The sequence below is a fragment of the Drosophila biarmipes genome, chromosome 3R, assembly GCF_025231255.1.
Source record: "Drosophila biarmipes strain raj3 chromosome 3R, RU_DBia_V1.1, whole genome shotgun sequence".
Classification (NCBI taxonomy): Eukaryota; Metazoa; Arthropoda; class Insecta; order Diptera; family Drosophilidae; genus Drosophila; species Drosophila biarmipes.
Window position 1 is genome coordinate 4376077 of NC_066616.1, and position 27978 is coordinate 4404054.

At 44.3% G+C, this 27978-nt stretch overlaps 3 protein-coding genes and 1 non-coding gene across 5 annotated transcripts in view; 2 read left to right on the plus strand and 2 right to left on the minus strand.

The window, feature by feature from the left end:
• Positions 1-18445, plus strand: part of LOC108023814 (ras-like protein family member 10B) — a 37768-nt gene extending 19323 nt beyond the window's left edge. The window contains 6 exon segments of the mRNA XM_017093460.3: positions 2377-2895; positions 8726-8848; positions 14647-14760; positions 14818-14931; positions 15526-15593; positions 15675-18445. Coding sequence (XP_016948949.1) covers positions 2539-2895; positions 8726-8848; positions 14647-14760; positions 14818-14931; positions 15526-15593; positions 15675-15831 — 933 coding nt within the window. The 5' untranslated portion in view covers positions 2377-2538 and the 3' untranslated portion in view covers positions 15832-18445.
• Trnam-cau (transfer RNA methionine (anticodon CAU)) lies at positions 3272-3344 on the plus strand. Its single transcript has one exon. It is a non-coding gene; the product is annotated as a tRNA-Met (tRNA).
• A 416-nt stretch (positions 18446-18861) lies between the features above and the next one.
• Positions 18862-24749, minus strand: LOC108023816 (eukaryotic translation initiation factor 2-alpha kinase). Of its 2 annotated transcripts, none has more exons than XM_017093461.3 (4): positions 24213-24749; positions 21958-22693; positions 20728-21885; positions 18862-20666 (listed from the first exon to the last, which is right to left on the minus strand). In XM_017093461.3, the coding sequence occupies exons 1-4, from the start codon at positions 24431-24433 to the stop codon at positions 19302-19304; spliced, it is 3480 nt and encodes a 1159-aa protein (XP_016948950.1). In that variant the 5' UTR covers positions 24434-24749; the 3' UTR covers positions 18862-19301. The 2 variants fall into 2 exon arrangements, with proteins under 2 accessions (XP_016948950.1, XP_016948951.1); XM_017093462.3 differs by lacking the exon at positions 24213-24749 and adding an exon at positions 23775-24145.
• Positions 24750-25724: 975 nt separating this feature from the next.
• Positions 25725-27309, minus strand: LOC108023823 (60S ribosomal protein L35a). The gene is made up of 5 exons (XM_017093472.2): positions 27228-27309; positions 27139-27167; positions 26336-26564; positions 25891-26118; positions 25725-25825 (listed from the first exon to the last, which is right to left on the minus strand). The coding sequence occupies exons 3-5, from the start codon at positions 26555-26557 to the stop codon at positions 25802-25804; spliced, it is 474 nt and encodes a 157-aa protein (XP_016948961.1). The 5' UTR covers positions 26558-26564; positions 27139-27167; positions 27228-27309; the 3' UTR covers positions 25725-25801.
• Between the last annotated feature and the right edge of the window lie 669 nt (positions 27310-27978).

Below are 27978 nucleotides of genomic sequence, written 5' to 3' on the forward strand. Positions count from 1 at the left end.
CAAGTAGCTCTGAAGACAATAAATAAAACAATAAAATTTTAGTGGCACGTAGCATAAAAAGCTCTGGGCAAACAAAGGACGGCGCAGGAAGTGGGACTTAAAACAAAGGCCATGAAATGCGCGGAAGTCGAACTCGGACTCGGAAAAGTCGGGAAACTCGAGGCGAACAGGTTGCGTGAGCCTGTCAGCATAAACATCGCTGGAAGAGGCTCGAGTGAGTGGGCAGATAAAAGCATTACAATACACACAGCTGAAATACACACAATAACTGGGCTACAATTGTCTGGCTTTGGTTCTGGGACAAGGAAAGGGCCTGAGCCTGAGCCTTGGAGTGCTGCCAAAAGTGGAAAGTTTTCGATTGCCAGGATTTGTGTCTCCGGGCCACGCCCCACACCTCGGCCGGCACCACCTCGCCCACCTCAACCGCAGCCTCAGGCACTTGTTTACGTACTTCGCCGCTCGCCGAGAGCGTATCAATCAACTGGGCCACGGGTCGTATGAACTGGGTCTCGAGGCCGGAGACAAAGGCATCCCACTCCGATCCGAAAGCCATAACATGCCCGACCAAATGTGTTGTTTCCCAAATTAAATCTACTTCGGCCTCCGGAATCTAATCAAAGTGCTGGGGCTGCCCCCATGAACTAGGGGTTCGATTGGAGGACAACTTGCCGATTTACGAATATATGCAGATTTGCCAGTAGTTTAAGGAATGTCGAATTCCTGCGGTCCTTCCAAAGACATCTGCGTTTTTCCCTTTTCTTATACGTTATTTTGAAATAGCCAGTTGGTGTATAAATACACCCGAAGCCATGTGAGTCTTTGAATCTTACTTACTTACGTTTGCCCTTGGACATTTCATATTTGTTTTACAATAGAATAGTACGAAAGGTAACGTAAATTATCTTCCCTTGATTATTCGGAGTTAAAAAAAGAGTTTCATTAATCAAATAATTTAAACATGGAACATTTGAAAGTACTTTCCTAAGTAAAATCAATCCGAGATAAAGGGGGTTGTAGCTGCTTCTTACTCTACAGCTAAAGGGTACCAGCGTCTCGACTAAGAGCTCATCGAGGTCCCGAAAACGCTTCTGACTCACGATGGCCGTGCTTTCTCAGCAGGTTGCCTGTGTGGGCGCCGTTTAAGCCGTGCCCTTGGCGGCCGCTCTCAATCATATCTGATCAAATCAAAACAGCCCGAGGCGGCTGTCTCGCCCCCGGCGTCCTTGCCAGGATACAATACATACGTCCCCAGTTAGGTGTGGGCGTCGTCACGATGACGCATGATTTTGGGTAGGTGACTTGGAAGATGCGGAGATGTGCCGAAGGATGTGGGCGCTGGGCGGATGCTGTTGCTGATGCTGATGTTGATTCCGATGAAGATGTGGGCTATAAATACGCCAACGATGGCTGCCTGCCACTTTTAGCACCCTGTCTCCACGCACTGCCTCCCGGCATATTTTGCGGTTATTAAATTTATTAAGTTTCCCTGCTCGGCGGGACGGTGAGTGGACTGATGATGGATGATAGATGAAGCTGTTGGCAGATGTCTAACTAATTAAGAGCAGGCGCAATCTGTAGAGGGGCGGCGCCCAGGACCCCAAACACGACTTCTGGGCCATTTAAAGGAACTTTAACGAGCATTCAAAGCCAAAAGTGGCGTTAATCAACGCCCAATCTCATTTTTCGAAACTTTTCTAATTATAAATCTGTTCTGGTGAAATTTACAAGCGGTCCACGCTCAGCCGGAGTACTGGGAACGAAAAACACAATTGCCCAGCATTCTTCACGCCCCACTTAATGTTTTTCTTTTTTTTGCTTTTTCCGTTTTCCGAAAAATAGGCAATAAGAAAATACGCCCTCGGCGAAAACGAGAGCCAGAAATCAACTTCCGTTGTGCAGCGGAAGTGAAATGTGAAATTTGAAATTTATTATTGGCAATGCAAAGAGACCCAGAGGAGGAACAAGAGGCACAGGAGGCGTGGGGAAGGGCCAGCAATATTTATGTTATTAAACTGAAATCAATGTGCAATATCCGCTGGCGACTCAATAAATTTAGTTATCCGAATTCAGACTGATTGGCACGAAATCATGTTGGGGATCGCAAAACGGTTTTTTGCCGTCACTCTTCAATTTATTTCGCTGCCACTGATTTGTGTTTCTTTCGTTGTAGCTGCCAGATTGTTTGGGAAGCCGTTCGAATTACCAATCTTGCGATTCAATCGAATCAGAATAAATGCTCCGAAGATAATTGATAGCAAAATGTTTTATTACACAAGAGAGATATGCTTTTTTAATTTACCTAAGCACTTACATGTAGATGCATTCACCTTGTCCCATGCTGTACTCATAAAACATAAATACCTTCCTCTCTTTCAGCCACCACATTAGCCCCGATAATTTAGAGCTTGCTGCCTGGCCTTGAGTTCGCTTCGACCCACTACTTTACTTCTAGCCCCCGATTTCGCTCAATCAGTCAAGCTGGCGTCGTTCAAGCAGAAAAATAACAACAACTCCATAAGCAATTACAATAACAATATAATGTGGAGTAGTACTATATCGCCAACCAACTCTAAGAAACTATTGATCGGGAGCACACGAAGCGTTGATTATGTCGGTGAAAGTGCGAGGACAGCAGCAGGCAATATCAAAACAGGAGCAGCAGCAGCAGCAGCAGGAGCCAAAGGATCAAAAGCCAAAGCCACCGCCATCGCAGCCACAGCCGCAGCAGCGAACACAACCAAGATCTCAATTGAAATGGAGCTTCACATACAGAATAAGTGCATTTCGGCATAGCGCATCACTCTGGAGGGTGGTGCGGAGCCGCCATGGCTGCAGGGCCCCCTTAAAGCCGCATTTTTGGGGGCTACTGGGGTCGGCAAAACGAGCATACTACAGGTGAGTGCATATCTGACGTGCGTTTGGGGGGTATGAGAAAGGGATTGTGCCCTCTGGCCGATTGTTCAACTAGGGAAATAGCACGCAGCCCAGCGCCAAAGTATGCTTAGAATGCAAACCTGAAACACAAAATAAAATTGAAGCAGTTTAGTATATTAGTTCTCCGTTTATCTCAATAATATACATATCATTTTAAAGCCAAATCTTTGAAAATTATAATTTAATTAATTTAATTATAATTTTGTAAACATATTTATGTTATTTCTGAGACTGCACCTGAGAGGTGATTTCTTATCTCCGCAATCCATGGGTAGACTTTCCAAAATCCAAATCTCCTACCTGGCTGATGGGGTAATTCAGCGCTGCGCTTCCCAAGGCCTCGGTGGCGCAGTTGGCAGCGCGTAAGTCTCATAATCTTAAGGTCGTGAGTTCGAGCCTCACCCGGGGCACAACTTTTTTGTTGCTCCGTATAATTTTTTAGGCATCTTTATAAATTAAAGCAACAATTCAATTTGACTAGACTTGCAGCCGTTTTGCAAATCGCCTTGGAGCATGAGTTATTAAACCCAAAGAGTAAATGTTTTTACTGTCTACAAAGTATATGCAAATTGGGAAAAATTGGAAAAACCCTAGCTTTGTTTTCTTCTGTTTATACAGCACTCTTTCAGCTTACCATCTGAAAACCACATTCAATTTGAGCCACACCCAATTAAAGCACCCGTCTAAATAAATTTGTGTCAATTTCAAAAGATCAAAGTGCATCCACCGACATCGCATCCTAATTGATGAAATTAATACGGAATCGCCAATGATAATTTAAATGTTTGTTGAGTGCGTTTCAGCTTTGTAACGCAATTAAAATTAATGACTGTAATCATCGTCGGTCTCATCCGACCCAATGGTCAGCAGCATAGGAAGGGCCCTTGTTGCCCCGTCGCATTAATTAATTTTTCAATAATAAATCGCATTTTCAATTAACACAATTCCTGATTAAAAGTTTCGCCAATACACGCAAAACGGTGCATCCAGGGGGATGATGGAGCTCTGCGGAGATGCAAACGCTGCACTTTTCGTGCCCCAACTTGGCTTTAAATTATTAATGGGCAGCGGGCGACCCCGATGAAAGCTGAAAAGTTCAGCGGCAAACTTTCTAATAGACCGTCCCCTGGCAGCTGGCTCTCATCGCCGATGTTTAGCGCCCCATCCACCTATAGAACCGCCTCCACCTCCACCTCCACCCGGCTCACACATCCTCCTGGTCCTTCACACTGCCGCTCCCCAGACCTGCTAATTGTATCTGTGTGCGTGTGGGAGCGTCGTTAATTTGATTTGCGCTTCGCATCGTATCTTTTGTGGTTTATCTTTTGTAATTAGACAATGGCAAGGCACAGGCCAGAATGCCTCATATGTGTTTGGCCGAGTCCCTGCCTCTGCCAGTGGGTACATCAGCCATGTGGGTCGGTGTGATTCTAATATCCTTCTGACATTTCCTGACTGAATGGAAAGACTTTCATAAAAATTCACCATTTCGTATTCGTGTACGCCAAAGAATACATATCTGCTAAGTACGTATCGCGCAAAGCATCTCTGTTCATCATTGGGTTAACTAGTGTTATTTTGTCATAAATAAGCCAGAAAATTAATCGGATTCTAAGCAAGTGCAATAAAGTAGTGAAAATCCTCTCACGACATAGTATAAATCATAATTTTATTGGACATCCAAAATTTGATTACCATTTTGGAATTGCATTGTAGCTAATTGAAAGTTATCGCCTCTATCATGTGAATACAATGTCGTTGATAAAGCAATTTAAGTATCCTTCTGAAAAAAATTGATAAAACAATTTAAATGTCCATCTGCTAAAAAAATATTGGTTCCATCGAGCAAATAGTTTTGTGCTCTTCCTTTTAATCAATGGGTTCTCCAAACAAGTATCCATAAAAATTCATTGGTTTTTATCAAAGAGCGATTTCGAAAGGTTGGTTCAAGCAAATATACCTGAAGAGTTTAATTAAATTGCACCGATAAACAATGCAGTTTTTCAATTAAGTTCGGGCAAGGGTAAAACCAATTCCTTTCTGTACAGTATACCTCTCATGAGAACTTTATATTCTTTATAAAAATAAATAGAAAAATATGCTGAATCATTTACCGTCAAAATATTTGCTGTACGAAGGAAATGGGTTTTAAATTTATCACTGTAGTCCACGTAGTGACAAGGCACCCCAGGAGAATGTGCCAAGGCGACTTCTATATGTACACGAAGAAATGAAATTCTACAGTAATCGTCCGATTGTTTCGAATGATACATCAACCAAAGGTTTTAAATACACTAAATTTTTTACATTCGGCACGCTGCCATTGCTTGGTCGTTTGATTTTAATGAAGCGTTTAATACGTTTTCGTCACAGACGTTGATATCAAAACTTTTGTTTGTTGAAGGTGCGATCGTCACTATAGTTTTACCTCGTTAATAGGTGTTTTTGTTTGATAAGTGATCAAACTTGAAACCTGAGCTCCGGATATTTCAAACATTAAACAAGATGTTAGACTACTTATAGCTCAAAAAGAATCTTCCTCTTTCGCCAAACCATCGGAGGCTACCGCCAAAAGAGTATTCGCTTCGACGTGGAAGGCGCTCCCTTTTCCACGCCCCGCCCTTCACCTCTCGCTCCGCAAATTCAATTAACTGCAGTTGGCAGTTGCGAGTTGGCCGCTTTGCCACTTTGCCATTTGCTTTCCCGCTGCGCCCTCCATTTCCATACATTTGTTTGTGTGTTCTGCAGCTGCGCTTAATTTCCACGAGCGCGAATGTGTGTGTCAATAGCTTTTAGGACCGCTTTTCCCCGACCCCGCACCCGAGCCCCACCCTTCCCCGAGCCGAACTGTCCAACATCCGGCATTATCCTTTCTCGGTTCCCGTTGGGCGCCTTTTATTGTGAGTAATGCGAGATTTGTGCTCTTTTATGGCATTTTAAGCACTGCAAAATCAATTACGGCCTGCTTAATGGCTGCTCGCGGTCAAGCTGGCAAAGGGAGCCCTTACCGCGGTGGGAGCTTGAGCACCAAACATCAAAAATGTTATGGCAAAGTAAATGTAATAGGCGTGTAAGCGAATAAATGCGAAACCAAATCACAGAAATGTTATGTCAGAATAAAGTAAAGAAATAATAAATAAATAAACCCACGAGAGTCCCCTAGACAATAATTTAAAACTAAACATTAGCACACAGCAAAAAATGTTGCGTCAAACCACTGGAATTAACAACTTGTCCAGCGAATTAGTTAGTGTCACAACAACGAGACAACCGACACACTTCTTTATGGTAATTATGGTGATAGCCAAAGCTAAGTTAGGTTTATATCTGTGTAAGTAAACTTTACCCATATAATTTTTCTGTAAGGGCAGATTCTTGATTCAACGTGTATTCGCTGGCTCAGAGGGACGGCCAACATTTTCGACTAAACTGCGCTAATTTCAGCAGTAAACGTGAGAAATAAAACGCAGTGCATCATACCAATAAAGAGTGCGCCATGAATATCTATTTGGGTAAATTTGGAAAAGCTGCTCGGATCCCGGCGTGCTTATTTATGGGGCAGATAATGTGCCGCACTTTATGGGCCAGCGAGGAGCGTAAAGAGGCGCAAAGCCGGCCACGACATCGGCAGCGACCCGGAGGAGCAAGGACACGGGCTCGAAGCTGGGAACGCAAAATGGAAACAGGACCTGGGACCACGGAGCAGACCATCAACGTCATTTCTTATTCAATTACCAGTTCAATAAAAATAAAACTCAATGATATGCGGCGCTGGGCCATAAATGCGATGCGATGTGAATCGATGTCGTGCCAAGCGCCGCGATCTGACCCCTTTACCACGCCCTCGCGACCTCCGCCTTCCTTTTCCCCGGGGAGAGTGACTGTGCAGTGTGTAATTTAAAAGTCTGCTCTGAGGTCTTTCCTCCTCTTAGGCCAAGCAGCAGCGACAGTATCGCTCCTCGCAACGCGGCCACTTCCGCTTCCGGTGGTCGGCCTTGCTGGCTCCTTTTTGGCGCCCCTAATTGAATACAGTGCGCATAAATTGCATCTGATTTCATTGCAGTGACAACAATGGGTATGCTGATTGGCAGATTAGAATTTGCATTTTTATTAGACGGGCGGGGGAACGAGGCCCCAAATGATTTCCACTTGACTTTGATATTAGCGCAACTCGTCACACATTAACACTGGGGAAATATTCTAAAATTCGAAGGCTTTTGGGAAATTTAGTGGAATAAGATCTAGCAATCTTTCATCTTCATTATTTTTCGGTTATGCGTGATAGTTTCTAGACTATAATCTGAACACCTAAGGAAATTGTTGTTTGAGAACAATCATATTGAATCTTAAATATGTGTCCTATGTGTGTACCTTATACAATTTAGGATAAGACCACGTTTTTTCTCTGTGTGCATACAATCGGGAAATCCGTGAATGGGCAATCTGTTCGATGGCTTCTTGGTGCGACAAGGCATCACTTTAAAGTGCAATCAGGCGTTAAATATCCTTTGAGCCTGTCACTCACTCAGCTCATGCATTGAAACCCATAGCGAGTTCCACCTCCTGCCGGCCACAACCAAAATCCCCCAAGCCGCCCCTTTTCCCATCCTTCATTATCATTTATCTCTTTTCAAATTGTATTTTATATCTCCATCGCCCTGGCTTTATTTTAGGATGCTTCGGCAACTCCGTCGCCCTGTTCCCGGACGCCAGAGCAAAGTCCCAGCCTGGGAGTGAAGGCGACTCGGCTGAAAAGGCTGCTGGTTAATGGGGTCATTTCGACCACGGCGGGGGTGATAGCCAAAAAATCCAGCGTGTGCGCTATTAGCTTTGGATTAGAGTTATGGATCGTTACTGGGGCTTAAAAGAGCTAGTGAAGCGCATCATTAGGGATCTGAAATGTATTAATAAATTAAACGACAGTCGAGGATTCCGTGGACTTGATTGAAAAGTGTTTAGAGTTTATTGAAAAAATGTATTACAGTTTGAAATAACTTAAGCCGAGGTGACACTGTGCAACAATGTTTTGGTTGTGACTTCGAAGTATGAAAGTATAGAATTGGTAAAATAGTACCAAGTACCCTATTTTAAAATTATGCGGTCTATATTTTTGTAATACTTGCCTTTAAATGTGCTTTTTATACATTACATATTTGTGTGTGGTAACTTAGGAGTTGCTGTAAGATGTACCCAAAGCTTCTTAGAACTCAAACACAGTTTAAAAGGCCTGGTTTTAATACTATTTAAAGGGGATTTCAGACCACCTTAGCCAAAGTCGCACTTAATTACATTTTTCCAAAGTCAATTCAACGCTCCACTGCACATATAGCTCATGTGGCCATTACCCAGCGACTCGTGTGCTGTTTATTTCCCTTCTAGTGCTTTTATGATTACATGACCGGGGAGAACCTAAAATCCAAAGCATACATTTAAGCGCTTACAATTTTAATAAGCTAAAAATGTCCATGAAATATGTGTGGCTGTTTTTGTGAGATTTAGCCGGCCAAAGGACCTCATGCAAAAGCTCAGAGCGCATATTTAAAATGTTTGCTCAACATAGAAAACAGAAAAGCAAGAAGCGAGCTTAGAGCGCAGAGCAAAGAAAACTGAAAAATATTAGCTTGTTTTACTTTCGGAGAAGTTTTTATGGTTTTATAGGGCCAAATGATTTGCCAATGGAAAATTCATTTCCATTTTCATTGGCCTCCCACGTGTCGCATGCTCAGTATTTTATAATCATAATTAAATTTTCGCATACATCTAACTGACGCTCTTTCGTGCTTACTTGCAGCAATTTTTCTACCATGACTTTCCCAGCACTCATCAGACGACAACACATCGCAAGATTTACAAAAACTGTCTGGTCTGCGACACCTGCATACGTGAGCTGATGGTACTGGACGTTCCACCCCAGGTGAGTGAGCCCCTGCCCGCCCCTGGCAGCCCCAAGCCCGCAATAAATCCATCCCGGAGCCACAGCCCTGCCGCAATTTCTAACTTTCCATAATTTAGTTAAAAGTTGTCCCACTGTCAGAGCGCGTCTGCAGTGGGGAGTTTTGTGAAAATATGTACAAACTATTTTATGCAATTTTCCGGTGAATTTCATGGAGCTGATATATTAGAAAATGCTCCGTTCTTGCGCCGCTGGCCGTAGTAAATTGCTAAATAATTTAAATTGCCCGCAGATCCACCCCGACCAGCTGCAATCTGCCGCGTCGTCCAGCATAAATATTAACCCGAAGACACTTTAAGTCTTCTGCGGTGTGTTCCTGTGCTGTCTAGACTCGAGCTGGTACCTTCTGCATTTTCATTACATTACGGGCTGAACAGTTTCCCTCAATATTTCACGCCGTATACCCTAGCAAAGGGTCATTCATTTTCGAAGGATGCAGGGACATCAACAAGTTAATCTTTAGCCAGACCGCGCAACCTGACTAAGACATCATTTTTGAATTGTATATGAGTGGTTTAATCCAAAGTTGATCAATCTCCCTTTTCTCGGTAGCTCCAATCGACCTCCTGACTTTTCAATTCCTTTTAAAACTTGTAGCGTATGTAAACTTCAGCTTGCCGAGGCCCTCTTTCTTGTTTTTAATAATCACAGCTCCAAAGCGCCGTGAGCAACAGTTTACAAGAACGCAGAAAACGAGCAGCCGCAACGCCAAATGGCGCTACTCCCGATGTTGCCTCGGGAATCTTTCTTGTGGGTTACATTTTTTCGTTGTTTGGTATTTTTGCATAGCACTTTGGGCACGGAAAGAATGTTCAGCGAATCGGCTGCACAATTCTTAAATAGGAGCAGTCGATGTAATTTGTGTTGGGAAATACTTTAAGTTTAAAAATGATGAAAACATAGCTGACTTTTTATTGGTTAGGTAACTTTTAAAACCAATTATTAGTTTACAAAAATGGAAATTGTAAATTGCCAACCTGTTTCGCTCTTTAAAAACTGTATAACCCTTAACTCTAGGAAAGTATAAGCATTGGAGCCTTTTTAAAAATTCGACAATTAAAAACTTTTTGAGAGGCGTGCTATATTTCTGCGAGCTTTCAATACTCTCCGCCATCTGCTCGCTCTGCCGACTTTATTGGAGCCCCATTTGCGCCAATAAAAGTGGCGGCCAAAATGAATTTATAAATTCAGGCACACGCCAGTCGCCGTTTGCGACAGCGGACGGTGACTTGGATAGGATCAATTTTTGAGTACATCGTGTTGTGAAATTGTCCCGACAACAAACAACAATACTACCCGATTATGGCTGGCCATAAAGTTTGGCCCGTGCAAATATTTTCATCCGCTTATCTAGTAATTGCAGCTGGGTATGCAAAAGGCTCCAAGCTGAAATTCCCATTTTCCTGTTTACGACCTTCTTTCCTTCCCTCCGAGAACTCCGACTTGGCAGTAGACTTCGGTAATTAGGGAGTAGTTTTGCCGGACCACAAATCACAAACTGACACCGGAAACGTGGAGGCATTCCTCAGCCACGGCCCCACTGCCTTACATCTCACTGTTCGGACATCCTTTCTCAGCACCGCTTTTTGTCTTCTGGTCTGCCACGTTTAACTATCATAAAATATTTATGGAACACACTCCGAACAAGGCCAGTTGCTGTTTGGCTTCCCCCTGGCCTTCTGGGATATGCAAAGCTTGAGTTTGCCAGTGAAGAGATGAGTTTTTGGGTCACGGAAGAATGTAGTAACCTCGTACAAAATGCATTTTATATCCTCAAGATAAATATGATTCTTGACTTGTCTACTTCGGACCTACATATTTTATTTATTTTAATAGTCGATGCCAGTCTATACAATTTAATAAGTGTACTGTATTACGGAAATAAATTGCCATGATGAATGATTTTGTTTATAAAAGTCTTGCCCCATGATACCGTCCAATCTGTTAACTCATTTTCTACAATGTTTTTAGTTCGGCAATAAAATTATGAGAAATCATCAAAATACTTTAAGCATAGTAATAGTGAACTAAAAATCTATCTGTAAACTAGAAAACAGTGTAATGCTGCAGTGGCCAGGTAATAGTTCCTTTCTCCACCCCCAGCGGTTAAGCACTGCATCCTTTGTTCCGTGGCTGAATGAATCGGGGGCAGCCGTTGATCTGGCAAATCGGGAACTGGGCCAAGTGTATCCAGCTGACAAAGTCGCCAAAGGATACTGCTAGAGGGCGATTCTGTGGCTTCGCGTGGACAACCAGGCCCGTGGCAGCCGCACCCCTCGAGTCGTCCAGATTGAAATGGCAAGCGCCCCAAAGAGTTGACAAGCAGCAAAAAGCAGTTGGCAGTCGGGCAGGCAGCCAACCGCATCCATTGTCACATTAACTACGTGCCGAGCGACGCAGCCGCCCACTCCGCCCACTCGACAGTGCCGCCTCTCGATGCTTTTCAACTTATTCATGTCCATTTTGGCGTGAATTTGTTTTCGAGTACAGCTCCCCCACCCGCTTTTATTGTACTCTTTGTTGTCCATCCATTGTCCTGACCAAATGGCTGACTGTTGTCTAAAAGCGGGCCAACAGGGTTTTTCACGGGGCTGGGCTGGGCTTTTCCCGCAGGTTGGAAGCGCTGTCGCCTGTTTATTGTGGTAGATTTTTCATCGTCAAGTGCACTGCCTGGCAGTCATAACTCAAAGTCCACCTTAATGGTTTCCACTTGTACAAACAGCATTTATTCTCCACAGATTTTCGCTCATATACACGTGGCCAGGGAAGAGCGGAAACAGATGTTCTTTGTGTGGGTGTGCGAACGGGAGGCCATTTAGTTGGTCATTGTTTTCCCAAAGTGGCCGTCGCTGCTCAGAGCTACTTCAAGTGACAGACTGGGGCACAGCACCCAATGAGCCGGGCTAACGTTCCCGCGAAATCCTCCAGAAAACTCTCCTAAAATATGTCACACTAGATAAGATACTTCTGATGGTCTGACTGAATAAGTAGATAGGAACTTTAACAATTGTGACTACAAATGTTTGTATACCATTAAAGTTCTTAGACCTTCTTTACTTTATTTTAAGTCTCGGAATAGCCACCTAATAATCTATTGAGAAGTAAAGACATGTTTTCTCCAGAATATATTTCCCAGGAAATACTTTATCGACCCACTAATAGGGAAACTAAAGACAATTCCATAAAGCTGCCAACCTATTTCTTTTGACTGAACGAATTCAGACGGAGTTCAATTCCCTCCTAATCCCTCATGTGTCGCATCCCTCCCGGCCCAAATCCGGGGCGGCAACAATGCAGCAATTACTACAATTACATCCGGCCAGAAGACATCGGGAATCTTGGCTAAGGAGCTGCTCGCGTTTCAAGCCACTCGCAGCCCGTTAATTAACAAAGCAACAATAATCACAACAGAGCGCCGGGGGAAGGCAGCGCAAATTAAATGAAATTTAATCAAAAACGTAAATCTAGCTAAGTTAGTGCCCGACGGGAGTGGCGTCGGCTGTCTGCCAGCCGGAATGACACAATACCCCACAGAAGCGGGCAGGGGCGGGGCCCAAGTCGCGAAGGGGATGAACCGGGGACCGGAGGGCAGGAGGACACGAGAGCTGGAGAACTGACAAACAGAAGGACCAGACGCAAAGGCGCCAAGGAATGTCGACCCTTGAGCTGTCCACCCAGGCAAGGGGTCAGGGATAGCGGGGAGGGCGCTAAGGGTTGCGACCAGAGTTGCCAACCTACGACTTGAAAAAGTTGGGATTTTGAACTACCTAAGGGAGGTTCCTTGAAACATATAACTGGAGGCCTAGTAAATAACGTAGCTATAACAGTGGTTTCCTTTAAAAATGTTTCGGTGGCCACGTCATTCTTGAAGAAGTAAAAAATAATATATAAAGTTTATTATAGTTAAGTTTGGACATCCAGGACAGACGTCGAGGTGCTCCAGAAAACAGCCAAGCCGACATCACTGGATCTCCGCTGCTTGTTCCTCCGAAATGTCTCGACCTTTGCTCTTGTCTAGGCGGCCTTTGACTTTTGTTTGTGTCTAAAATACTGCGACGTAAATTTAATTATAACGTTTACTTACTGCCTTGCTGTGGGCAGCGCGTTCCCTCTCCTTCCTGGTCATTAGTGCCGGGAGGCCCAACTGGGGCCACCTGCCTGCGGTGGAAAACAGCCTGCTGACTTGCCTTTCGACGCCTCTGTGCTGAGAGATCAGCAACTGCTCGCGGATTGATTTATGGCACTGCCGCAAAAAACAGTCTCATAAAGCAATCAGCAGTAAGTGCACTGGGGAGAACATTCGGGACATCTGTCCTCGGAATTGATTTGGTTTTGTGCTGATTATACCTTTGCAGAGTGTGTTTATATGATGGGGTAATAGCGGCATTTGACTGTTTCTCCTTCTTTGATAAACACATTTTACCATTGAATGCTTTATATGTCTATATACTTTACTGCAATGCGCTTCTTAATAGATAGATCATGGATAGTACTTTACTTACTTTTTCGCAAAAGTCAATATGCACAACAATTTTGTTTGAACATTTCTTGGCTTGGATTTCTGGCACTCCAGATGGATGAATATACCCGAACAGCTCTATTGCCAAAGAATATGTACTTTAACTTCCATTTTAATCTGACAAGGAAAACCTACTATTGAGTGTCATTTAATTTCTCGGAACAGTGATGTTTCTATCGGATTCTAGACCAGAGAAAACCCATCACCCACAGGCAGACCGTGCCGCCATCTAAAAACAGTGTGAATGAAACTGCAGTTTGAAAGCAGTCTGATGGAATTTTACCCGTGTGCTATTTGCTGTTGGCTTGACAACGCATTTACGGCACTAATTGAGCTCCAATTATTTACTGACAACGCCCGCCACAGCCGCAGTAAATGCATCAGCTGCCGTCCATTATCCTGAAGTGTAACTGCGACGGTTTACGGCCATTGTGGGCCGGGCTTTGTCCTTTGGATGTCTACTGCGACAACGCTTTCAGCAGCATTTATGAATTGTGGAGAGGAGTGGGTGTCCCCCGGGAAGGCGGGTGAATAAATGAATCCCATTACCGATGCAGCGGGGAGCTCGGGCGAGTAATGCGACTGCTGTGGGCAGTAAAGATTGCCGAAGCCGCAGGAGTGGTCAACTTGGTCCTAAATAAATAAGCCGGGCGAGGCAAAAGTACATTTTCAGAACAGCTGGGCTTGCCGAGACACACTTCTCCGACTCGGGCCAAAGTGGGCGAATTAATGGCCGAACTTTGCGAAAATTCGGTCTGCAAGAGAGCTTGGCAAGTCGAACTTTGTCCAAACTATATCCACCCCTCGGTCTGTCAATAGAACCGATAGCCATTCTCTTGTTTAAAAACCTGTACCCAAAAATTATTAAAACTAGTTGCAGTATTTGCTGCCACAACTGAGTGGCAGTAATCGGAACCGAAACTCATCCGGCTGGGACGGGTCAAAGGCGATGATGACCATGACCAATAATTCCTTGTAGTCGGTTCCCAAATCCTTATAAAGATCGAGAACAATCCCATATTTGTGCCGTATTTCTGCCCGTTGTGAGCCGCCATTAAATGCCATAAACTCTTTCCGTTCCCATATTTGCTCTTCATACGCGTGCCAAAATAATGCGAAACGAAAACACAACTCAACCGACCGTGTGGACATATGTGCGTGTTTGTTTGCCGCCTGTTTGTTTGCGGAAATATGCTGATGAAAAACAAACATTCGACCAATTGGCATGGCCGTCCGCCAGAAGCGGTTTCCGGCTGACAACTTCGCCGAGTGGAACAACGGACATCCGCTGGGGCTGCGAACGGTGCACGCCTACGTCCTGGTCTACGACATGGGCAATTTGGAAACATTTCAGGTGAGAGCCGTCCCCGACTCCCAAAGTCATCGTAACGAGTTCCCGATTCCATTCCAGTACTGCCGCTCGATGAGAGATCAAATCTTGGACAGTTTCAGTCATCGTGATTTTAGCATAATTGTGGTCGGCAATAAATTTGACAATGTGACTGAGGCGCAGGCCAACTCGCAGGTGAGTCGTACAGAAATGTTTAAAATTCTTTGGCTTACTACAAGGCAACTGTTCGGATAAGGGCCTTGCGGCACGCTCTTGAAGCCCCTTAAAACGACTCATACGACATGTTTTCTTTTTCAACAAACAAATCGATTTTCCTTCCCAACATTGTTAACTTTTTTAAATTTTCTGGTCAAAAAACTATGTTTTCAAATGTAAATAAATATTTAACTTTCTTTCTGATCGTTAAATTTGAAAAAATACTTTCGATAACTCCTGGAACGACAATGAAAGAGGTTATTAAATTTGTTCCATAAAAAACTCTGCTGTTTCAAAATGTTAGTCTTTCGCTGAAAGTTTGATCACTTAAAATCAATCAATTGGAAAAACCAATTATTTGAGTGCAAGTTATGTGGGGTAGGTAACTGCCTCTATAAGGTACACAGGTACCATATATAATTACACCAGCAGAGTATAGAAACAGCCCAGTTAAACCCAAAATCGATGGGCCCCGCTTTCGCAGGCCGCAGTTATTAGTTTTCAGCAGAATTCCACTCAATATTAAATCCTCTCCATTATCGCAACCCGCACATCCTGATGGCGGCCTGGCAGGAGCTCAAGGATATTTCCACGCTGGTGCGCAAACATTGGCGCTGCGGCTACGTCGAGTGCTCGGCGCAGTGAGTAATCAATAGACCATCTGTCATGCAATATGGGCGCCCGGGGACTAACCGGGGTTCTTTCCTTTGGCTCTTCGGCAGATACAACTACAAAATCGGCGACGTATTCCGTGAGCTGATGGGCTGCACCAGCACGGGAGGAGGCGGCGGCGGAGGAGGCGTGGCCGGGGTCGGTGGCCTGGTGGGCACTGAGTACTCACAATCAACTAGGAATAAAGGACGCTGTACAATACTTTAGCAAATGTTGCATAAGTTTTTTAAACAGGAGCTCTGATCTGGCGCACTATGTCCGGAGGATTCGGTGCGAGCAGCTGCTGCAGCCGGGGCGACGGGCGTACACGCAATCCCCAGGGAGGAGCCTCAAAGACGACATTGTTGCCCCTCGCCAGCGCTTGCAGTTGCATATTTTAACATATACTTTTAGTGGCCACACTCCACACTCCGCACTCCGTCTCCCGGGTAGCGAGTCCACACCACCTCCCTTTGTTTGCCATTATTACAACACTTTGCTGGCTGCTTTTATGGGCGCTTTTTGCTGGGCTCATTTGAATGCGATGGGCGATGGGAGATGGGGGACGGGACTGCCGAACGGAGGATGTGTTGGCCGACGGCAAGGAGTCCCGATTCCGATCCCTGCTGACAACTTTTGTGCGTCCGCATTTGCAATTTAATGCCATAAGCGGGCAGGAAAAGCAGCTGCTATGAATATGCAGCGATATCCGCAAGGGGCAGCAGCCATTGCCAGCGAAAGTTCGATTCCCTTGTGGTTATTATCATCGTGGTGGTTATCATTTCTGTCGTGGAACGTAAATAGGCAATTATCCCACCATAATTTACAATACATTTAATGTACGAACGAACAACCTTGTTAGCGGTACCGAAATCGTATAGAACTTAAGTAGTCAACCTAAGCTATACACATATACTTAAACACACTTTAACGTTGTGATCATTTCAAGAATTAGTTCTTAAGGACACAGACAACTTCCGCAATGTCAAGTCAAGTAAAGTCAAGTCTCCGAAACTGAATTACCAGAAACACCTAGCTTAAGGACGACATACGAGTAAGAGCAGTTTAATAAATAGCCGTAAGTGTTTGGAAGAGCGAAGGCGGTAAAATCAAATAGTTACAATCATGCCATCAGTACGCCAGGTTAGCACTCAACACTGTCCGCTTCGAAGTAGTACATTCTCTAAAACCATATGTAACTATAGGTGACTGCATCCGGGGCTCTTCATGGGGCTCGTTGTTTCGTTGAAGTTGAAAAAGAATCAAAGCAATAGAGTTCACAAACACAGCAAATGATTGTCGTTATACCAAATTGAAACCCAGATAGTTATTCATTTTCGTCGTGAAGGAGCCGTGATCAAGAAGCCTTAAGAACCAGAGCAAATATTTCATACCTTAGACTAAACTAAGATTACAACTTGATTGAAGCGCACAAAAGACGACGATTGTGTTATTACGATGTACTCGACATAGTTAGGCCGTAGGTTAGAGGTTTTGGGTTCTGTGTCGCAGAGCACTGATACCACACTCACCTGGCCGATGTGTAAGTCAGGATCTACTGCCCCATCCGCCGGGCATCGCCATGTTAATTGTATTCTGCGCTGACCCACGAAACACATACATACCATACCGATCTCTTTCTTTACCTCAACAAAAGAACTCAAACTACTCAAAAGAAAAGCAATCAAGGCTGACTTTGTACATAGAGATTTCAAAGGAAGAACTTTGCGAAAAGCTATGGAACCGACTTTTACAGCAATATAAGTAAGCTCTAACTGATATTCAAGGTAAACAACTGGGCGCACTGCCACCCACTGGTTCCACTCCCAGTTGAGTGTTCGGCTAGGCTCTATAAATAGATAAGATACCAAATAAATTCGAAACAATTTTTTGAACTTATTTCAAGTTAGCCAAGGCAAGATCGATAATAATACAAGAAGTAAACCATTATTGTTATACGTAATGTTAATTAAATACATATTTGGCGGCTTTGATAAAGGACATATACCCCTAAAACATTAACGGTAATAGCAGCCTGCATTGCTTACTTGTTCAACTATCCAACCCGGGATTTTCAACACTCTGATCCCAACTTGGGAAATGTGTTCATAAAGTGTCACTTTCCAAACTGAAACACCCGCAAGTAAGCAACTGAAAGGCTCTGTAATAGACATACTTATGGAACATGCCTATATATACACATGCATATATAAATGTAACGATAATCTTACGAGTTTGGTTCAGGTTTTCGTCTTTGATTTTCAACATTTACGGATTCGTCAAAATGGCTGTTAATTTTTGGAAAATAAAAAGATAACGCAAACAGTTAAAGGGAGTTAAACCAAATAGAACAAACGCAACAAGGAAAATTGTTGAGTTATTTACATTTAAGCAACGCGTTGCCTGCGACAGTTTGAGGGGAAATAGGTGTAGCCAAATAACAATTAAACTCTAAAACTCAAATATGTATAAACGAATCAAATGCTTCAGCCGCTTGTTGTTTGTTCAAACCATTCAAACGTAATTAATTTTAAGCAAAGCCGCTACGTTTAGATAAGTATTACCGAGTGCATAAGGCACTCATGATCTCTGTTATTTTTTTTATAATAAAAGGCAGGTCGCCCATGCAAAGTAGACGCAAATTGTTAATTGGACAGGAGCTAGCCACAGAGTAGCAGAAGCAACGCACCGAAAATAAATGTTAAGCAATTGAATATAAAGTGTCGGCCGGAAGCGGAAGCAAACAAATATCCGTGGCCAGCCCGTTAGCAAAGTAGAGAACGTTTTTGGAAAATGCGCACAGTCGCAAAAAAAACAAAATAAAGTGATATATAAAAGTAAATATCGTTTTAAATTTAATTGTTTGTTACGTGATGCTCTACAAGTGAGATGCGATGGGAAACAGGTTTGTAAAACATTACAAAAGTACGCGAACTCTATGTTGGTGTTTATAACAAGTTTATAAGACTGGGAAACTCCTAGAACTTGCAACTTGGGCTACTAGCTAAGAGACGGGCCACGTTTCGCATATTTGGAGCAAACATTTGGATTATATTGAATACTTTGTTTGAGTTACTACGAATATTTTGCTTTAATAAATAAAATGACGTTCAAAAAAATATTTGTAAGTTCACATTTAGGAAATTGAGAAATACCTTTCCATAATCTTGGCTGTGAATTTGATTTATATAAGCCATTTTATAGCCTCACTTAACTTGATTGACCATTATCTCCGCTGGCAATTAGAAAACATTTCTATTTATATTTTTGACATTTTTATTTTAGCTCTTATCGCCTACGACTAAAAACAAACTTTCGCAATGCCTCGGCGGCTACCTAGGCAGAAACAACTTAGACAAACAATTTTGCATCGTAGGTCATCATCTTAGGCTAACGACTGTTTTGGGAGTACATTTTTATGTATATGTATAATTCCTAAAGTAGAGTCTTAAAAACAAAAGGACATTTTGTTGTTGGTAATTTGCGACACGCAAGAGTTTAAAAGGTAAACGTAATACAAAACTTATTTAATCTAGAGTGGCCCTTGAATGAATCTTCGACTTGTCGGGGTCGAGGTCAGCGAATGAGGCATAGCCAGGCGAGGGTTAACCGGTAACGGTAGGGATGACTTACAAGCGAAATGCTAAATGATGACCAAACTTGGCGCACCAAGCCCACGGCCCGTGTTTTCTGGTCTATCACTGATGCGGCTCGCTGGAGCTGCTGAAGGTACGGCTGCGACTCAGGCGTCTGGCCCGCTCCGCCAGAGCCGCCTGTTCGATGCGTCCGTCCGACAGCTGATGGGGCAGGATCTTATGCAGCTGGCTCTTTAGCTGTTTGGTCTGCGGGCGTTGCTCTGGATGGGCGGATAGCATCTGCTGAAGAAGTTCGTATTGCTGCGGGTAATTGACAGCGAAATCCTTGGGGTACTGGCCATCCCGAAGACTGCGCAGCGTCTTAATTCGCTCCATTTCGGTGCAGAAGTACACGTGCAGCTCGAAGAAGATCAGTCCCAGCGAGTAAATGTCCACCTTGTAGTCATAGTGTTGGCCGAGCAGTTGTTCCGGCGACATGTACAGGTGGGTGCCCACTTGCTGTGTGTGTCGTGCACAGGATGGCAGGCCACTCTGATCCCCGCATTTGGCGACCAGGTTGGGAATATCCGCCATGTCGGTCACCAGTCCGAAGTCTCCAATCTTAATCTGCCCATCTTGCGAAAAGAATATGTTGCTCGGTTTGAGGTCCCGATGAATAAGCCCCTTCAGATGCACATAGTCAACGGCATCAACGATCTGATGAAAAATGTCAGCAATGTGGGCTGACCTGGCCTCCGATCGATTATCTCTTAACCAGTCGCGCAGACTTTCCTTGCGGCACAGCTGCATCTGAATGTAGAGGTACACTTTACTGGGTCTAGCCACGGCTCCGTTCTGAATAGTGGCACTCGGAGGCGTCGCATGGCTCCCGTTATGGTTGTTATTGTGGTTCTGGACCAACGCCAGGGTAAGGGGCTTCCTGCGAGCTTTATTATCGTCCTCCGCCTCATCACTCTCATTGCTCTTGGAGCGCACAGATTCGATTTGAAAAGAGTTGGATACCAGCTGGTGCTGTGAGTAGTTAATGTTCTTTAGGTCAAACGAGGCCGAGTGGATGTCGATGGACACGGAGCTGCGGTGGTGCCGCCCACCGCCGTTCTGCTCCTTCTCGTCCTCGACTTCATCATCGTCGTCATCATCGTCCTCTCCTGCCCTTAATGCGGCCGACTGGGACTCGCTGCGGAACTCAATAAGCGAATCCTCCTCCTCGTCGTCGTCACACTCCTCCCTAATGTTCCTAAGTGACTCGCCGTGTCCATGGAAGTCATGGCTGCAAGCAGTGCTATTAGCTGCATCCGAGACCCAGGACAAGAGCTGCTGATGACGTTTCTCCTGCAACTGTTCTGCCAAAGAGGGCATTGTACTATCGTCTGGTGTCTCTATTTGGATGGAGGTAGACAGCTCGTGGGCAAGCAGCTTGCGATCCTCTTCTTCTTGCCAACCAGTTGGCGGAGTTTCAGTCCATGACTGAAATATAAAAGATTAATTATTTTTTTTAAAAATCACTTCAATATTTCAAATCACTTACATGGAAGTAGCGCACAATGTTGTGGTGCTCGCAACTGGCCAACGTTCGGGCCTCGCGCAGAACCCGCTGCCTTGAAGATTCCTTATTGGGCAGCGTTATGCGCTTTACGGCATACCGGTTCTCGTCCAGCTTATTCTTCGCTTCGAAAACCACTCCAAAACCGCCGCGACCAAGGCACTGCATCAGTTCAAAGTCAGACTGGAAGCGCGATGTATAATGCTCGCCTGAATTCGTTGTGGACTCCGAAATAGTGCGCTGGTTTCCACGGCCGGATGGGAAGCTAAAACGGTTTCCAGGCCGCTGCATCGGAACCACGGGACCTAACAAAGCCTGCGTGGATGCTTCGGTGGCCTCGATCGCAGTCTGTACTGGCACATGGCGTTCAATAACCAGATACTCGCGCTCTACTCGTTGGTTTCGCTGTCCCATGAAAATGTTGAGGATTACTGCCGAGGTGAAAGCAATGACAACGATCTCCTTCCACCAGAACCAAAGCGACAGAATCACCACCTTCACAGGAGCATCAATGTCGTCCAGACTAAAGCCTAGGTCGTCGTTAATGCTGTTGTTGGCGGAATGCTCTGTTCCCTCAGATGTGTTGCTAGGAGGCGGTGGAGCTTGGATTGTGGGCAGGCCGCTGGGAGTATTTTGTGTAGCGCACTCTGACGGACCTTCCAGCTCACCGGTGGTGTAGAAATAAAAACCGTTGCCATTTACAAACTCCGAGGCATTAAGTACAGACTGCGCTGCTAAAGCGAAATTCTGGTCATCATACGGCACCAGTTCTCCTCCTTGGGATCCCGTTCCCTCAGCTATCAATTCAGGTTCCTCTTTATCTTTTCGGAAGATAACCAGAGAGTTGCTGCTGGCGGCTATCGGCTTCCATGGGATCTTGGGCATAAGACTGGTGTCGCCTGTGAGCTGCTGATAGACTTTGGTCTGGTCCATTATCTCCTGGAGTAGACGGATGGACTCCTGAATATATAACTGTTTATCGTACATGCCCAAGTATATAGACGGGGGGCTCTGTGGAGCATTTGGCAGCTCATTGTCTTCCTGGTCCTGGTCCCAAAGCCACTGAGCTGAGCTAAACAGATCAATAGGCTTCAGTTCGTCTTCGGCATTAGTATTCCAGGCACTAACAATTGGGTGATCGAACTAGAAGGGGGAAAGAAGAAACGGATAATTATCCAGCATACCATTTTTATTAAAGCCAATACTAAAACTTACTTTGTACTTCCATAACATGGTCTGTGGGTCACTTTTGCTGAACGCGCAGATTATGCCCTCAGGCACCACCACCTTTATATCCACATCTAGGACAGCCAGCTCCAGCTCATCGCGCTGCTGCTGCTGGCACTCGGAAGGTCGCACCAAATCCAACTCGTGCTGGCCCACGCTAAAGTTCCAACGCTCCATTCCTGTGCGGGATTCGACGGCTCTTACTGTCTGTGTTTGGCGGCGCACCACGATAACATCGTCAAGAAGCGGATCATGGCCCACAATGTACCCCGCCTCGTCCCTGAGCTGGTCACCATCCTCTGACAAATCCTCCTCTTCGGGCTCCCTAATGGTGTCGTCGATGGCCAGGCCATCCTCCGTGGAATTTACACATCCACTTAGAGAACATTCGTAAAGGAGCTTGCCTGTGCGAACCGATACGCCGTAGGAGCGAGTCTCCTTGCCTCCGGAAATCACTAAATCATCACTAAATTTGGCACTCGAGCTAAGTAGGTGCTCCGCTGTGATCGGAATGGGATCGATAGAGTCACCGTCGAACTTGTAGATGCCGCCGCTAAGCGAGGGAATCATGCGCACGAACTGTCCATTGTTGGTCAGTTCCAGGCGGTGGATGCTGGACGAGATCAGCGGTCCGGGTCCAGTGGGCACGCTCCAGCGCAGTTTTCCGGACTTGGCGATATCCAAAGCGCTGAGCCGACCGTCCAGTGTGGTAATGTAAAGCAGTCTGTGGGTTACGAAAAGAAGATTTAATTAACAACTTAATAAAGTACGATGGCCTCATGAAACATCCATGTATCTTATAATAATAATAAAGGTAAGGCCAAGAGGTTCACATAAGAAAATGTAAGTTTAGAAAGTTATTGTTTCACTTGAGAAATTCCCTACGAAACTGTTTTTGAAAAAGTTAATACAGATTTCACAAAGAAATGTATTATAATTTATTTATTGTTTATTGAAAATGTACTTTATTTCAAATATTCTTTGAAATTAGTTTTTTTACTTCAAAGAAATGATCCTAGTTGTAAAAAATCGATATCATACAGTCTTAAAAATAATCTACCCGAAATAATTGGAAAACACTTTCATTTAATCATCTGAAAATATGTAAATATTTTATTTTATTTTTTAAATTATAAGGTAATACAATCCACCGTGGTGGGGAAATCGATTTAAATGTCATTCTCTGCAGCATTTGCTTAAATAATAATATGTATAGAGTTGGCACAGAAGTTATAGTGACATAAAATATTTTTTAAGATCGAACATTCGCCTTCAAACGGCTTACATATATTCATTACTTAATAAAGAAGGGACACTTTAGAAAGCCTACCGTCTTCTTAAAGATCGCATTTCAGATTGTGTCCTTGATAGCCTATCCCTGAATTTTATCAGTGTGTGTAACGCATTTCGTCACATGGTGCAAGGTGCATGGAGCGCGGTGCAAGGATAAAGGCAAGTCGGAGGACGGGTCACACTGGCACCCCAGCTGACTGGGGCAAGAGTGTGGGAGGGGAGATCCCAGCTGATTGCGCGCCAAGGATGAAATAAGAAACAACAAGTGTCTGTGCCCCCTTCATTTCCCTATCGCCGTCCCTGTCCCGCCCACTGAGGAGCCGAAAATGGCGCCCTCGAACGAGGGGACAAAGCAAGCGGGAGGAGAATGGTGAAATTCGACGAAGAGCTTAGACAAACGCGAAGAAAGCAAAACAATCGCCGAAACCAGTTCGTTTTGGCGTTCATAAATAAACATATCTCAACGGGCTCTCGCAAACAAAAAACAGGTAACAGTTTCGCAAGTGACTCACCGCATGCTTGATAAGCGTCCGCTGATAGGGTCTTTTGAGTCGGCTAAGGTGATCATGTTATCAGATCAGCGGCAAACTCCGAGTTGGGCAGTAGCCCAGCTTGGTAAACAGGCTCTCTACAATAACAGCTTACAATTTTAAAAGGTCGTACTGAAGGGATTTTGTGAACGGGTCCGTCGGAACTGTGCTCACTGCACTGTTTTCAAAGAACTCCCCTTCTATCTGAGTAGACATACACTTTTGAGCAGTTTAATCCAATATTAACAGCGCGAGTTTTAATATTTGCTTAGCTGTGCCGTTTCTTCACTTGGACTGCCTTATAGCGAATGTTCGAGAACACAAAACATAACAGAAGGGTCACACACATAACGCACTCAGCTGCTTCTTCTATGCGTTCGATAGGAGTGCACTCCCCCCGATATTTTGGGCAGTACCTACCTACGGCCGATCCGGCGCTCCTGACCCACGCAGTGCGTGAGGGCAGGGGCATGGGGTGCCCCCGTCGTCTGGAGCTCCGAGTCTGCGTTCAGGTGCCCTGCTCGCACCGGGACGGGATTTATGGCCACCAAGCCCGCCATGGTGAGCGCCATCAGCTGCAGCAGGCTCAGGTTGCGGCGACGCTGCCTGACGATGCCATCCAGGTCGTCCTGCATGCCCATCGTACGCGCATAAATACGTAATCCTTGTCTACGGCCGATCAAGGGCTCGGGGAACGGGAACGGAGCGGGGAATGCAAGTCTCTAATTGGCTCGAACGGTGACGTGTTGACGCCTCTCGGGGGTCGGTGGGTGGAACAGCGGCGACAGTGGCTCCCGGCAAGGTCGGCGCACATCTCCGCATCACTCTCGAACGCGCCCGCAGCAAGCAATTGCAGTTTGACCCTATAGTTGCGCTAATATCGGTCAATTTCAGCTTGTTTTCCTTCCGATTCGCCCGCAACACGCTGCTGATGTGCAGTGTGACCGCGCTTTGGCTGCCATTAAATAACAGTGATGACACCATGCCTGGCTTTATTTCGTCATTGATTTTAAAATACCGAGAAAATACAGCTTTCTCAGGTGGTGGCCGAAGATACAGGTACAGCTAGCACTTAAGAGGTGTGAATGGTTTGGCTCAAACTGCGTTTTTATATTTCATTTATTTAAAAGGTTTTTTTTTCTTGTGTATATCGCTTTTCTACCAATTTGGGTAAAGGTGTGCTACACAATGTGGTTCCTGAAAAGTCTAATTGTTGTAGAGACTCGCAATGAACACGATTACATGGGAGCTGGGAGATGAGGAAAGTGACCTAAAATTTGAATTTAAAAAAACGTTTAAGTACTTTAACAATATTTGTACATTATCATATCCTTGTTCACGTTTGATAAACTCCCTTCAAAATACTGTTGGGATCTGCGAGATCGGTTTAACGTATTATTCAGTGCAATGCAAAGAGATGCCTACAAACCAACTCTTTAACCGCTTCTGCAGTCCTGGATAGTGAGGATGCTGGGATCCGTCACTCAGATAATATTTTAACCTAACCTCTCATGATATTAGAAAGCAATCAATTTAAGAAAACGACAGCTCAAGGAAGCTTACTTCAATGCTAATGAGCAGACATAGTGTAATCAAGAACACTATTGTTTTGGTCCTCCCAGTAGATTCCGCTCCAAGCATATTCCTTATGTCATACGTGCAACAACTCAATTGCGAACTTTTTGTAAGCTTTGAATTTTCTTAATATCAAAAAAGATGAAAATATGTAATCATGATCAATGTACGCTGTTTGAGAATAGTAAAGAAGTCTTCTTTGCGTCGCAATCTGACTAAAAATGGTATAGAAACACCGAAAAAAACAAAGGTACTGCTTTCTTTAAAGAAAACTGGTCAACTGAGCATTTTTAGCAATTTCTCTTCATGCATTTTAACGTTCGCTCGCCATGAATATGAAACTAAGTTGGGTTGTAATTAAATTTAAATTGTTTCATTTAATATAAAACGGATTTTTTACTCCTGCAGGTCAGTTACTTAAGTTTGGTATTAACTTAAATCCTTGATGGGTACAGCATCTGTAAAAAGCAATAACAACACGCCATTAGACTGGATTGGTCGGGCCAACAGGGCTTGAACTTACGATACGGATGCGGTGTCCCATGGCGTGACCAGGCAGGTTCCTGTTGAAGCGGGCACGCACAGCGCCGGTGTTGCCGTGGATGCGGGTGACCTTGCCCCAGACAGCGCGGACACGGGTCTTGCGCTCGGGATGTTGTGGCACGCACTTCTTGGTCTCGGCCTTGTAGACGTAGACGCAACGCTTGCCAACGTAGAAGGATCCGTGCTCCTTGCGGCGGGCGCCCTCAATCTGTAATGGGAAGTTAAGGCTGTAGTTAACTAATGAATGAATACTATTTGTTTTCGATTATGAGCAGATCGTTTTAAAAAGGCACAAGCCTGGTGATTAAATTTACCTAGAAGGCATACTCTTTTTCATTATATGTTCTTATCTAACGGACCGCTAGTTATGTTAGTTAAAAAAGCATCAAGAGTCTTTTACTCATAGAACGCGGACGAGTTCTCACCTTGAGGATGGCCTGGTTCTCGTGCTGGTTCCTCAGACCACGCTTGTAGCCGGTGAAAACGGCCTTGGCGAACAGGCGTCCGTGGCGCTTGTACTTCTTGGCGGAAACCTTGGCCTCAGTGGCGGCGGGCTTCTCGGCCTTAGGGGCTTTGGCGGCCTTGGGAGCCTTCTGGGCCTTGGCGGCCTTGGGCGCAGCAGCTGACTTGGCTTGTGTGTCGGCCATGGCTTAGCTGTAATTGAAAGGGGTTAAAGATTAATCTGGAAAATATTCACCGCGTTCAATCCGAGGATAAACCATCTCAATTGGCCATTTAAGGCACAAGTTCTTTAATTTTGTCAAGTAATATCAATTATTCCAAGCTTACTAAAGATAATTTAAGGGGCTGTTAGCAAAAGCAAGCAATTTGAGAAAAGGCGCGGGTTTGTCCAACCGGCTTCCAAAACAATATGATAAATATTATGACAAAATTGCTTTAAATTAAAAAAGAAAAAACACTTGAGCACAACTAAATTCGAACTAAGGCATTTAAACAATGTCTTATTGTGCACTGTGTAAGGAACGCAGCGGCTGTGAGCGGTATTGAAAACCAAAACACGTCTATTGCAATCCCTGTCCAATATGCCACTATCTTAGTCCTCGCACGTAAATGGATTGTCTCGAAGGAATCATTCGGACACAAACAATCACGAATTAATTCCGGAGGCCGATTTTTGTGCACGTGGGCTGGTATTGCAGGTTATTGAATGATTCTTTGCTGGTTTCCCACTGCGACGTCTTGATTCTCTCTGACTGCGGAAACCCACCTTGTTGTTCGATGAATGAATAAACACCGCTGGAAATATAAATTAATTATTATTATATGGAAAAACTTCGAGAAATTTATTTTACTTACTTCGCCGGAAACGAAAGCGAAAAGAAGGGAATAGTGTGGCTGCCGCATGACGCTACAAAATCGCGTTCTGTTAAGACTAACAGTGTGCTGTTATTCAACAGTGTGCTGTTAAAGGCAAAACAAAAAAACCAGTTGGCAACGCGACCTAAGAGAATGCCACTGTTGGGAATTAGCAACGCGCTCGTGAAACATTCCAATCAGCCCAAAGAATTTTCTTTCCCCAAATTGTTTTACTTTACTGATTTTGTTGAGTTTTTATTTCTATATTGTCAGATTTATTTTTTTCTTTTTTTCCAAAAGAAATTGTTTGTGAAAATTGATTTCTTTGAATTGAACACACAAGTCCATTCCTTTCTAATTTCTCGAATTTTTCTGAACATGTTTTGGTTCATATGGTTGGTTCTAACAAGTGTTTCTTATTATTATCAGTCCGAGCTAGATCCAGGTTGCAGACGGCGCTTCAGGTTGATCGGTTAATAGTGCTGTTACGCAGCTTTTTTTAAATTTTAACTTTTTCGTGTGCTTACACATAATTTGAAATGCAATTTTATACATGTCCCGTTATGTAGGAGTCGTGTGTTTGTCCCCTTTTTTAGTGCGAGTGTTAAATCTACAGATTTTCCCTAAAGAGACAATTCTTTGTTCGGCTAAGGGGTTAAGGGGTCCTAAAATTTCACGTCGATTGGGCCAATAGTTTAGGAAATATTGTACTTGAAAGTTATGTTCTTTATGTCGTTTACCATGACGTAAC